Source organism: Oncorhynchus clarkii, chromosome 7 (assembly GCF_045791955.1).
Source record: "Oncorhynchus clarkii lewisi isolate Uvic-CL-2024 chromosome 7, UVic_Ocla_1.0, whole genome shotgun sequence".
NCBI classification, from domain to species: domain Eukaryota; kingdom Metazoa; phylum Chordata; class Actinopteri; order Salmoniformes; family Salmonidae; genus Oncorhynchus; species Oncorhynchus clarkii.
In genome coordinates, this window is record NC_092153.1 from 70,302,376 (window position 1) to 70,315,762 (window position 13,387).

Consider the following 13,387-nt stretch of genomic DNA (forward strand, 5'->3'; position numbering starts at 1 on the left):
TTGGGGTGCTTGCAAATTGTTTAAGACATATTTTCAGAAAGAATGGGGCGCTATGATAATACAAGAAAAATATGGTGATCATGTACAGGAAATATGTATTTGAAAACTGTAAAGGAAACAAGTGTGTGGGAGGGTATGGCTCACCAGGGCGGCATGTGCGTAGCTGGTACTGCCTGTGCCGACGGCCGACCCGTTGCGGGCGGGGTGATGGTGGGAGTTTGTGAAGACCAGGCTCTGAGAGGAGGGTGCCTCTTCTCCTCCCACTGGCTTCTGCAGCATAGACACATGGTCCAGGCTACAGGAGATACACATACAATTATTACAAAATAATACTATTTCTATTATACACATACACACAGTCAGAATGGGGACCTGCTACAGAGATACACATCACAGCCACTATGAGAACCCGGTCTACAGGTGAAGGATCCATTCATCCAGGATATTGTGCATGTATAGACCTGGGCCAAACATATCACTCCATGGAATAAACCTGGCAAAAAGGTAAAACTGTTGTTTTGTGCACCGCTGGGCACTAGTATTGTCCTATATTTTGTGCGCCGCCCTATGGGAATCCCAATCGCAGCCGGATGTGATACAACCTGGGATCGAACCAGGGTCTGTAGTGACGCCTCTAGCACTGAGATGCAGTGCCTAAGACCCTGCTCCACTCGGGAGCCCATATATATATATACAAACACAATACCAAAATCAGTGTTGAAATGTGCCCTAGTTGGTTGTGCGGATGTTGAGCAGGGAGTTACCTTTGCCCAGGTATGATGTGGTTCTGAGGTGCCGGTGCACTTGAGGCAGTGAACACTTGTGTCTCAGAGAGCTGAGGGAAGACAGAGAGGGTTACGGAGTTGGTGACAAATGCAATAGGCAGAGTTGTGAGATGCAAGCAAATCTATGGTTTTGTTAAATTACAATCCACAATGGCCAATCTAACACTGTCCACTTCAAGGAAAGCTCCATATCAACTAGCATAAACCTTTTCAACAAACAACTAACGCTGTATGAGAACTAGTATATTGTATTTGTTCCATCTGAAGATAAATCTCCAAAACGTGAACATAAGACTTACAGCTCCCTCCACCCCCTGACCACTACTCCCCAGTACTCAGACTCACATCCTCGCTCCAGTCCTCAGCAGCCCAGTCCTCCAGAGTACTCCTCCAGGCCACTGCATGGTGAACACCAGTGAGGGGTTAGAGGTTATTGAAGGTCAGAGATGAAGGGGGAAAAACAGAGGCTTTATGGAGAGGCGTTAGAATATGAACTGAAGTCCAGGGACATTTCCCTAGCACTAGTCTACAAGGAACATTAAAAACAATGAACACATCCTGACCAATGAATACATCCAGAGTTTATATTTTTTTCAACTCATTGGTGGATGTGTGCACACAATTTTTTGAAAAGCCCAGTGTTTCATGGTTCTGGCCTCACCTGTCCCGTCTGTGCTGTTGATGGCTCCTGACTCCCAGGAGTCATCTTGTGTGGTCCCTGTCCTCTGTTCTGCAGTGTAGTCTGCTGGGTTAAAGGTCCTGAGGAGAGGAGGGGTCTAGGTGTAAGAAAAAGCAGTGTACGAGGAACCAGACAGGTGTGTGTGTAAGAGTTGGTATGTGCAGGTGTGTATATTCCATAACTCACCCCATTCCCTGGGCTGAGAACCTGCTTCCCGCTGGCACCCTGCCCCTTCCTCTGCCTCCAGATCCGACTGTAGTACACACACAGACAGACACACACTAGGTCAACACACAGAAAGCATGGAACCAAACAAATTGTGTTTAGTTAAGATACCACAAGTTACCTGGGAGTGTTGACTGGAACATATGAGAAAGTGCCACTAAATGACACTCACCTCTACCCCCTCTCCCACCCCTACGGCCTCGCTCTGACCCTCTGTCCACCGGGACCGCTTCCACACCATTCTCCTCTGGCCGCACTGCTCAGAGAGACAGAAAGAAAAAGGGAGAGAGGGGAAGGGACAGGACTTAGTAACTGGATAAAATGTGTTGCCTTTTAACCAATTCTGCTAAATAGTGCATCAATGACTAATAATGGCTTAGTGACAAATAGGCTGCCAATAAATTCTTAGTAAATGCTCCATGCAGTGTTACCTAATCCAAGGTATGGTCAATGAAATAAACACAGACTAATACCCTTTACAGACAGATTATATGGTATGTTGTCTATAAAAAAAATGCTGCCAATGTTTTATAGAGCCCAAATCATACAGTCCCATTTTTACCACATTCTTTTATATCGCCCATGCACATGCCGGCAAGTACAGGAATGGGAGTAGTCATGAGCGATGTGGGTGGACGTCTATTTTAATACATCCATTAAATATATGCCATCACAAAGAAACCCATTATTCATGTGTTTTAGGCAGGTCCTAAGAAACATTATAAGACTAATAAAATGTATTTTCAAAAGAATAGAAAGGCATATTTTGAGTTTAATTATGTTACTGGTCTGTGCACCCTACAGCCTACGCCATGCTCATGAAATCAATAGTTATTTTAACAGAGGACTCACTTAGGCTACCCTGATCACAGTCAACACATAAGAATATAATGTAACAGAATAAAATACAAATAATATTTCCCCACACAACTTCCACTTTTTTGATCCACGTTTTATCTCTTTCCTACCCTCACTCCGCTTTGTTGGGAGCAGGCATAGGGTCTTACATTGAGAGTATCTTCATCGTCAATCTATACTTTCAAAAGCATGCGAGTCATTTCACAACCTCCGCTGGCTTTTGGAGTCATCTATATTAGAGGTTGACCAATTCATCGGAATGGCCAAATAATTAGGGCCGATTTCAAGTTCTCATAACAATCGGAAATCTGTATTTTTGGACACCGATTTGGACGTTTTTTAATGTTTTATTTAACTAGGCAAGTCAGTTAAGAACACGTTCTTATTTTCAATGATGGCCTAGGAACGGTGGGTTAACTGCCTTGTTCAGGGGCAGAATGAAAGATTTTTACCTTGTCAGCTCGGGGATTCAATCTTGCAACCTTAACTAGTACAACGCTTTAACCACCGGATTACATTGCACTCCACGAGGAGACTGCCTGTTACGCGAATGCAGTAAGAAGCCAAGGTAAGTTGCTAGCTAGCATTAAACTTATCTTATAAAAAACAATCAATCACTAGTTAACTCCACATGGTTGACGATATTACTAGTTTATCTAGCGTGTCCTGCGTTGCATATAATCGATGCGGTGCGTATTCGCAAAAAAGGACTGTCTTGCTCCAATGTGTATCTACCCATAAACATCAATGCCTTCCTTAAAATCAATAAACAAGTATATATTTTTGAACCTGCATATTTAGTTAATATTGCCTGCTAACCTGGCTTGTTGCGAACTCTGTGAAGACTATTTCTTCCTAACAAAGACAGCCAACTTCGCCAAACGGGGGATGATTTAACAAAAGCGCATTTGCGAAAAAAGCACAATCGTTGCACGACTGTACCTAATCATAAACATCAATGCCTTTTCTAAAATCAATACACAGAAGTATATATTTTTAAACCTGCATATTTTGCTAAAAGAAATCCAGGTTAGCAGGCAATATTAACCAGGTGAAATTGTATCACTTCTCTTGCGTTCATTGCACGCAGAGTCAGTGTATATGCAACAGTTTGGGCCGCCTAATTTGCCAGAATTTTACGTAATTATGACATAACATTGAAGGTTGTGCAATGTAACAGGAATATTTAGACTTATGGATGCCACCTGTTAGATAAAATACGGAACGGTTCCGTATTTCACTGAATGAATAAACGTCTTGTTTTTTAGATGATAGTTTCCGGATTCGACCATATTAATGACCTACGGCTTGTATTTCTGTGTGTTATTATGTTATAATTAAGTCTATGATTTGATAGAGCAGTCTGACTGAGCGATGGTAGGCAGCTGCAGGCTCGTAGGCATTCATTCAAACAGAACTTTCGTGTGTTTTGCCAGCAGCTCGTCGCTGTGCTTCAAGCATTGAGCTGTTTATGACTTCAAGCCTATCAACTCCCGAGATTAGGCTGGTGTAACCCGATGTGAAATCGCTAGCTAGTTAGCGGGGTGCGCGCTAATAGCGTTTCAAACGTCACTCGCTCTGAGACTTGGAGTGGTTGTTCCACTTGCTCTGCAAGGGCCGCGGCTTTTGTGGAGCGATGGGTAACGCTGCTTCGAGGGTGGCTGTTATCGATGTGTTCCTTGTTCGAGCCCAGGTAGGGGCGAGGAGAGGGAAGGAAGCTATACTGTTACACTGGCAATACTAAAGTGCCTATAAGAACATCCAATAGTCAAAAGTATATGAAATACAAATCGTATAGAGAGAAATTGTCCTATAATTCCTACAACCTAAAACTTCTTACCTGGGAATATTGAAGACTCCTGTTAAAAGGAACCACCAGCTTTCATATGTTCTCATGTTCTGAGCAAGGAACTTAAACATTAGCTTTCTTACATGGCACATATTGCACTTTTACTTTCTCCAACACTTTGTTTTTGCATTATTTAAACCAAATTGAACATGTTTCATTTTATTTGAGGCTAAATTGATTTTGTTGATGTATTATATTAAGTTAAATATGTGTTCATTCAGTATTGTTGTAATTGTCATTATTACAAATAAATAAAATAAAATATATATATTTTTTTAAATCCGTCGATTGTTTGGCTTTTTTTGGTCCTCTATGTCTAAACTTTATTTAGGCTACATTATTGAATGCTAAATGTTTCTGATCAGTGATAGATGAGCAAAGGAATAGATGAGTTAAACCACCTCCACTTATTTGCCCAGCCAAAGAATTAACCAAATATACATATGGAGAGTCAGTTAAACAAAATCCCATTGGTTGATTAAGACAAGTCACAGGCTTTTGGTTGGGAGTAGACCTAGGCTACAACTGCAAGTCAAGAGCAAAATTATCCACTTGTTAAGCTACATAACATGCTGGCAAAATGTTCTGATCAGTGCTAATGAATGAGCCAACTAGACAAGATGATCATGAGCAGAACGCACCTGAACTTAACTAACATTTCCACAGCCTAATTGTAGCCTAACCAAGAGCCAAACAGCGAATGAGTGAAAAGAAAAATCTGAAATGTATGGATTTATCAAGACAAGTCCCCACGCTTGTCTCAAAGCGGCAGGAAACTGTGCTAAAATAGTTGACCACACGTCAGACTATTGCTTCAAATATATTATAATAATTGGAAGACAGTTTCAGTAAGCAACAATTTGATGCCTTCAATGACATTTGCCTACTTTATTCCCATATTTTTCGTAATTCTGTCATTTATTCCCAGTTATTCTCTATGGAGCCATCCAGTTGTGGCTAAGAAAACAGTACATGTGGTGGGCTATGCAAAGAAATAGGTTTAGTGACATGCCTCGCAAAGTTTAGAGGATAGTAGTAACGTCCGCTGCCTAGCAACCATCAAGAGTTTAAGAGCATAGTGCGTGCCAATCCCATCTCAACATTACGGCTACATTTCATACTAAGCCGAAGGCAGGCCTTGATACCGGCAACACCATTCAGATATAAAGAAAAGGCAGAAAAAGTTGGTGGGATGCTAAAGTTGTCGGGAAAACATATTGGTTTGAAAGGTGTAGAACTGTAATAAACAACTGAAATCCTTTGACTTATCATTCACCCTGGCTCTTAGGTGATCAATTAGGCAGTGTTATAATGCCTTGTTTATTAACATATGGATAGAATTTGAGAGACTCCGTGGCCCCCTACCTCTCTCCCCCGGGCGGCTGCGATTGCTGGCCCCTCTGCCTCTCCGGTTGCTTCCCCCGCGGCCCCTGCTGACCTCCCTCTCTCCTCCTCTCTTCTCCCGGTTCTCCTTGCCCTCCGCAGGGCCTTCCTTCGCTAGGGGTTTCTTTTTCCCCACTGTCTCCCATGAGGTCTGAGAGAGAAAGAGAGGTTTTAAAAAGTTTGATCTCTCCTTATTGACACATCCTCACTTGCTTTGAAAGGGGGGGGTGTATAGGGAAATGGGAACAAGAGGTGGAGGGATGGAATTAGAGGGGGTGATAAGAGTAGAGGATGGGAAGGAGGGGGAAGAGAACGACAGATTAAAAGGTTACAAGTCAGATCCTACAACTGCTTGAACTTCTTCCTTTCCCATGAACTTCAAAGTACAAAATAGTCAATGTGAGATCATGTATTTATGTAATCGACATGTGGTTGTAACCCTGTATACCCCTCCTACTGCAGTGTCACAACGTCACTGACAAAGACAGACATCATGAAGGATTCATGACCACAGGGTTACGGGAACAGCAGTAGTAGATTGGGCTTGATTGGAAGGGCTGTGACAAGGGTTGTTGAGCGATTCATTGCCTACAAAAAATGTAGCTACTCTATTGTTCCTGCAAGCATGGGGGGAGGCCGATGATAGAGGGCACCATCAGACCAACTCCTTGAACTTTGCAGTTGTCACTCAAAAACACTATTTTCTGCACGTGCCGCACAAAAACCTGTCCCTGATATTCACACCTCAATACAACACATTACATTTAACTTCACACTTTTTGGATATTGGATGTAGAACTCATTCTGATATGACATATCTGACATCACGCTCTGAACTCCCATATTCTATTTGTAGGACACGTAGAGATGCATTGTGTCATTCATTTCGATATGAGAAACATGGATTTTGTTTTCACATGTTATTTCTGCACTTGTTTGCACTATGCTATATTCTTTGGGCACCATGTTGTTTCAATAAATATCCTCAGGCCTCAGTTTTGGATCTATTCCTTTTTTTGACAGCGTGCAGGTCTCTATTTCTTCCAGACACTTTCAGTCGTAAGGACCTTAAAAGAGAGCAGAAGGCCTCTGATCAGATGTGAGTAACATACCATTATTTAGTAATCACACAGGGAGAAAATCTGTTCGCATCTCACTTTCATAGCTCAATGAGTGACACACTGAGTCTGCGCACTTTTCATCAATTCCCCCCCACCACTCCAATCCCCCCCCACCACTACCACCACTCCCTATCCCAAACATACATATATATATATATATTTTTTTTACAGATCTACACGATTCACGTGGATTACTTATTTGGAGATAAAAACGGCAAATATCTCAGAAAAGTGATGTTTGCTTCCCTGAATAAATCAGAAAATGAACGCAAGATGGCGCCGATAGAGATGGCAGCTTCGCTTCTAGTCCTTAGGAAACTGTGCTGGATTTGATGTTTTATTTCTTACACTGTTAGCCCAGAAAATCTTAAGTGTTATTACATACAGCCAGGAAGAACTATTGGATATCAGAGAGATGTCAATTTACCACCACAACCAGACTCTACGACCAGGAATATGACTTTCCCAAAGCGGATCCTTTGTCTGCACCTCCCAGGGCATCTGAACTGATTCCAGAGGCCGACACAAAACAATGCAGCCAGAGGAGAGGGTGCCGGAGCGGTCTTCTAGTGAGGCTTCGGATGCGCCCACACCACCCACCGCTTCCGAGTATACTACTCACTAATGTCCAGTCCCCAGTTAACAAAGTCGATGAAATCAGGGCAAGAGTTGCTTTCCAAAGAGATATCCGAGATTGTAACATACTCTGTTTCACGGAAACATGGCTAGCTTGGGACATTCTGCCGGAGTCCGTACAGGAACAATGGGATTTTCAGCGCATCGCACCGACAGGAATAAACATCTCTCCGGTAAGAAGAAGGGCCGGGGAGTATGTTTCATGATTAACAACTCATGGTGTAATTGTAACAACATGCAATAACTCAAGTCCTTTTGTTCACCTGACCTAGAATTCCTCACAATCAAATGCCGACCGTATTATCTCCCAAGAGAACTCTCCTCCGTTATCGTAACAGCCGTGTATATCCCCCCGCAAGCGGATACAAAGACGGCCATCAAGGAACTTCACTGGACTATGCAAACTGGAAACCATATATCCTGAGGCTGCGTATATTGTAGCTGGGGATGTTCTCAAATCAGCTTTGTTAAAAAGGCTACCTAAATTCTATCAGCATATCGATTGCAGTACACGAGCGAGTAACACGCTCGACCATTGCTACTCTACCTTCTACAATGCATACAAGGCCCTCCCCCACCCTCATTTTGGCAAATCCGACCATGACTCCATCTTGTTGCTCCCCTCCTATAGGCAGAAACTAAAACAGGAAGCGTCCGTGCTTAAGTCTATCCAACGCTGTCTGACCAATCGGATTCCACACTTCAAGATCACTTCGATCACGTGGACTGGGATATGTTCCGGGTAGCCTCAGACAATAACATTGACGTATACTCTGACTCAGTGAGCAAGTGTATAAGGAAGTGTATAGGAGATGTTGTACCCACTGTGACTATTAAAACCAGAAACCGTGGATTGATGGCAGAATATTGCGCAAAACTGAAAGCATGTACCACCGCATTTAATCATGGCAAGATGACAGAATACAATCAGTGTAGTTATTCCCTCCATAAGGCAATCAAACAAGCAAAGCATCAGTATAGAGACAAAGTGGAGTCGCAATTCAACGGCTCAAACACGAGACGTATGTGGCAGGGTCTACAGACAATCATGGATTACAAAAAGAAAACCAGCCCTGTTGCGGATATCGACGTCTTGCTTCCAGCCAAACTAAACAACTTCTTTGCGCACTTTGAGGACAATGCAGTGCCACCGACACGGCCCGCTACCAAAGACTGTGGGCTCTCCTTCTCCGTGGTCGACGTGAGTAAAACATTTAAATACGTCAACCCTCGCAAAGCTGCCGGCCCAGGCGGCATCCCTAGCCGCATCCTCAGAGCATGCGCAGCACAGCTGGCTGGTGTGTTTACGGACACACTCAATCCCTATCCAAGTCTGCTGTCCCCACATGCTTCAAGATGGCCACCATTGTTCCTGTTCCCAAGAAAGTAAGGTAACTGAATTAAATGACTAGCACTCACTTCTGTCATCATGAAGTACTTTGAGAGACTAATCAAGGATCATATAACCTCCACCCTAGCGGTCACCCTAAACCCACTCCAATTTGCTTACCGCCCCAATTGGTCCAAAGACGATGCAATCCCCATCATACTGCACACTGCCCTATCCCATCTGGACAAGAGGAATGCCTACGTTAGAATGCTGTTTATTGACTACAGCTCAGCATTCAACACCGTAGTACCCTCCAAACTCATCATTAAGCTTGAGACCCTGGGTCTCGACCTCGCCCTGTGCAACTGGGTCCTGGGCTTCCTGATGGGCCACCCACAGGTGGTGAAGGTAGGAAACAACATCTCCAGTTTGCTGATCCTCAACACTGCGGCCACACAAGGGTGCGTTCTCAGCCCCCTCCTGTAATCCCTGTTCACCTACGACTGAGTGGCCATGCTCCCCTCCAACTCAATCATCAAGTTTGCAGGTGACACTACAGTGGTAGGCTTGATTACCAACAACAACGAGACAGCCTACAGGGAGGAGGTGAGGGCCCTCGGAGTGTGGTGTCAGGAAAATAACCTCTAACTCAATGTCAGTAAATCAAAAGAGATGATCGTGGACTTCAGGAAACAGCAAAGGGAGCAACCCCCTATCCACATCGATGGGACAGCAGTGGAGAAGGTGGAAAGTGTTAAGTTCCTTTGTGTACATATCACCAACAAACTGAAATGGTGCACGCACACAGACCTCAGGAGGCTGAAAAACTGTGGCTTGTCACCGATCACTAACTTTAACAAGTGCACAATTGAGAGCATCCTGTCGGGCTGTAAATTGTTTTGTGCCTGCTACGGCAACTGCACCGTCCTCAACCGCAGGGCTCTCCAGAAGGTGGTGCGGTCTGCACAACACATCACCGGGGGTAAACTACTTGTTGAAGGACACCTACAACAACCGATGTCACAGGAAGGCAAAAAAAATCATCAAGGACAATAACCACCCGAGACACTGCCTGTTCACCCCGCTTCCATCCAGAAGGCGAGGTCAGTACAGGTGCATCAAAGCTGGGACAGAGAGATAGAAGCTGTTTTTCAATCTCAAGGCCATCAGATTGTTAAACAGCCACCACTAGCAGAGAGGTGGCAGCCTACCTACAGACTTGATATCACTGGCCACTTTAATAAACGTCTAGTCACTTCAATAATGCCACTTTAAGAATGTTTACACATCTCGCATTACTCATCTCATATGTGTATACTATATTCTTTACTGTCTTTTGCATCTTAGCCACTCTGTCACTGATCATTCATATATTTTATACTTATATATTCTTATCCCATTACGAGATTGTGTATTAGGATTTATTGTGGAATTGTTAGATATTACCTGTTAGATACTGCTTCACTGTCAGATCTAGAAGAATAAGCATTTCACCACACTCGCAATAACATCTGTAAACCGTGTGTATGTGACCAATAAAATTTGATTTGAGCTGTTATGTTTCAGAGGAGACATATAGTAGTAGTACATTGTTTTGTGCCAGAAAACAAAAATTAGCCTTTGAGGCGACTGTGCAAAACTAAATTAGCTACGACTAGCTGCCCATCACCCAGAGAGAAGGAAAGTGGTTGAAGGAAATTGAAAAGGTAGCATTAGCGTTAGTCCCCTGTGCCCTACCGTGTCAGAGGTGCTCTCAAGAAGGAAGTTGATGGCTCTGTTAACATCCTCGTTGCAGTCGTGGAGCGCTACCATGCACTCGTCCTGGTTCTTTCCGGTCACCTCCATCAGCTATGGACACACGGGCACACACAAATATACACGAGTGCTTCATTTGAATCCACAACAAAACATGACAGAATATACAAGGACCCTATGTATACTGATGTTGATAGTATGTACCGCTTGTGTGTGTATCACAGAAGGAAATATTTGTCACTTCTAGTTGCATAGACAGTATTAGAAAAGGAAAAGGTCTGCACTCTTAGAATTTAGGTGTGTGGGGGAGGGGGACATTTTATAATAATATAATAATATATATATTATTATAATATATATATTTTATTTTAAATTAGATTAGTGCGGACCCTCTTTCTCTAGTACATGCAGTCACAAACATACACTCACAGGCTTAGAATGGTTTCCAAAGTTAACAGGAGAGCACAGCACAAGTGTGTTCATTCCTGCTGATTCCAGATGGAATTAAGGTAGGCCTCTTAATGGGCAACAAACATTCCAACAGACACACGCCAACATTCAGCACTGACACAATGGCCTCGGCAATGCCCGCCCATTCACCTGGTTCACTTTGTCCTCAAAATCAGAATCATTCTTGTCATAGATCATCTGGGCGAGCCGGATTTGCTCTGCGGTCGCCTGCAGGCGAGAAGAGGTAGAGCAAGGAAGGATAAATTAGGAGGAAAAGAGGAAGGTGGTGGAGGAGGAAAAGAGGAAGGTGGGGGAGGAGGAAAAGAGAAGGGAAGGAAGGAGAAGTAATGTTTTGAAGAAATTCATTAACACCTGAAGACCTGCTAAGTATGATCAAGTGAATTGTACTGTGTGTCCCTCACCTGGAGCTGTTTCTGTGGTTGAGTTGTGTGGGTGGCAGCAGGCAGCACTTTATCCCGAGTGCCCCGGGCTTTGTCGCCACCCAACGAGGTCATCATATACAGTATATACAAAACAATGTATGTACAAAATAGAAAAATCTGGAAGACAAAACAGAGAGAAAGAGGGATTGGGGTGGGAACAAAGGTCAAATGTGGATAGAAAGTCACACCAATAACGCAATCAGTATTTTCCCTACTCACTGTAGACAGTTAAATAAAGGTTAAATAAAAATACAAATAAATTACAGGTATAAGACAAACACGTATTTAAATTTAGGCCCAGGTTGTTAGGATAGTCCTGATTTTATTTTATTGCAGTTTATTTTGAACTGAAATGCATTCCCTGGTCGTGGACAGGAGTAGCCTGTATCAGACATCCATCCACACGTCAACAAAGTCGGATGGGATTGCGCAACACCAAGTCTAAACACACAGTGATCTGACTGTATTGGCATACATCTACGGTGAACAGTATCCCTAGCTAGACATACTTTATAAACTAGACTGTATAAACTGCGCGTTGAATACGGAGATTGAATAGTGAGATCTTCACACATTACACTGCTTGGTTCATATCAGACAATGCAGCTGCAGGTCAGTGGCTACCATTGGCAACTTACAGTAATGAATCCAAAAACACTGTCTCTAAAATATGATTATTTAGAGCAGCAACACCAGTTTGCCTTTGCGAAAGCAATGGACTTGGAAACCTAGCAAATAGTCTGACGGGGCCTATTTGTATTTACAAAGCGAGTTCATTATCATGAAAGCTAATGAGCTATTGGATCATGTCACTCGCCAAGAGGTTTCACCAACAACAAAACAAGTTACCGTAGCTATCGAATTTGGCCTCATCACCTCTAATAGTAGCTGGCTACTCATAAATCATTAATCTAGTTACACAATATATGACATGAACACACTCGAACGGTAGCCAATATAATCACGGCCATCAAATGGGTGCAACGCAAACAATAATTGTTATTTATAGCTTGCCATAATTAAGTTAGAATTTAAAAATGCATACCTACATAAATGACATTTATAATAAATTCCGTGTCTTCACACGTTCGATACGTTAACTCAAATGCAAGCGCGAGCGTTTCAAATACACGAATGTGGATTCTAGTCCTAGCTGCCAAATAATACACAACAGTGACAGACAGTGGGACCCCTTTGTCCTAGTTAGCTAAGTAGCTAGCTAGCTAGCTGGAAATGCAATTTAGGCTATTTATTGCAAAAAAATATACCAAAACACGACGAACGGACATTCCTGTTCAAACATTATTGAATGTTGACCAACGGGGGTTCTCCCCAAGTGACAATAACAAACAACCGTTCTTCAGGTATCAAATAATTATAGTTTGCTAGCTAACCACAAAGCTTTATCAATTCAATTCTGACGAAAATGGCCACAGCGTATGATCCAAGCTCCGACATTACTTGCCAGGGAACAAGCCAATAGAAAATAACGAAATAAAGAGTGAAAAGATGGTTTAAAGAGACAAATGAATCGGTGATATTACACTTCAAGAGGGACAAGACTATACAAGGGTTTAAATGAGCTCAAGTATAAAGATAAATATTGAGTGCCTGAACGAGATTTGTTTTTTGTATTACCTGCTAACCGCTAACACGCTCTACTCAGTCAGCAGCAGACAAGGTCACGTGATATACGGCGTAGCTGCTGTCGTTGCTTTCCTCAGTGGGAGACAAGTGCGCATGCGCGCGTCGTCCTCTTGGGGGTCATTGATATTCACAGCAAGCCATAAAGGGTCGTTGATATAAGTAAAAGTTTTAGAGTATAGCCAGGGTCACCTATGATGTCTATGAATAATGTATCAGTAATTTGTCA

At 42.9% G+C, this 13,387-nt stretch overlaps 1 protein-coding gene across 4 annotated transcripts in view; it reads right to left on the minus strand.

The window, feature by feature from the left end:
- Positions 1–13,216, minus strand: part of LOC139413781 (ubiquitin-associated protein 2-like) — a 30,470-nt gene extending 17,254 nt beyond the window's left edge. For 3 of the 4 annotated variants that reach the window (XM_071161526.1, XM_071161525.1, XM_071161524.1), the window contains exons 1-11: positions 13,153–13,216; positions 11,494–11,631; positions 11,222–11,299; positions 10,604–10,714; positions 5,762–5,930; positions 1,811–1,945; positions 1,651–1,717; positions 1,447–1,544; positions 1,131–1,183; positions 765–835; positions 145–295 (exon numbers count right to left, since the gene is read on the minus strand). In XM_071161526.1, the coding sequence (XP_071017627.1) occupies positions 145–295; positions 765–835; positions 1,131–1,183; positions 1,447–1,544; positions 1,651–1,717; positions 1,811–1,945; positions 5,762–5,930; positions 10,604–10,714; positions 11,222–11,299; positions 11,494–11,589 (1,029 nt within the window). In that variant the 5' untranslated portion in view covers positions 11,590–11,631; positions 13,153–13,216. The remainder of the gene's footprint in view (positions 1–144; positions 296–764; positions 836–1,130; positions 1,184–1,446; positions 1,545–1,650; positions 1,718–1,810; positions 1,946–5,761; positions 5,931–10,603; positions 10,715–11,221; positions 11,300–11,493; positions 11,632–13,152) is intronic. The other variant, XM_071161527.1, reaches the window with a different exon arrangement.
- Between the last annotated feature and the right edge of the window lie 171 nt (positions 13,217–13,387).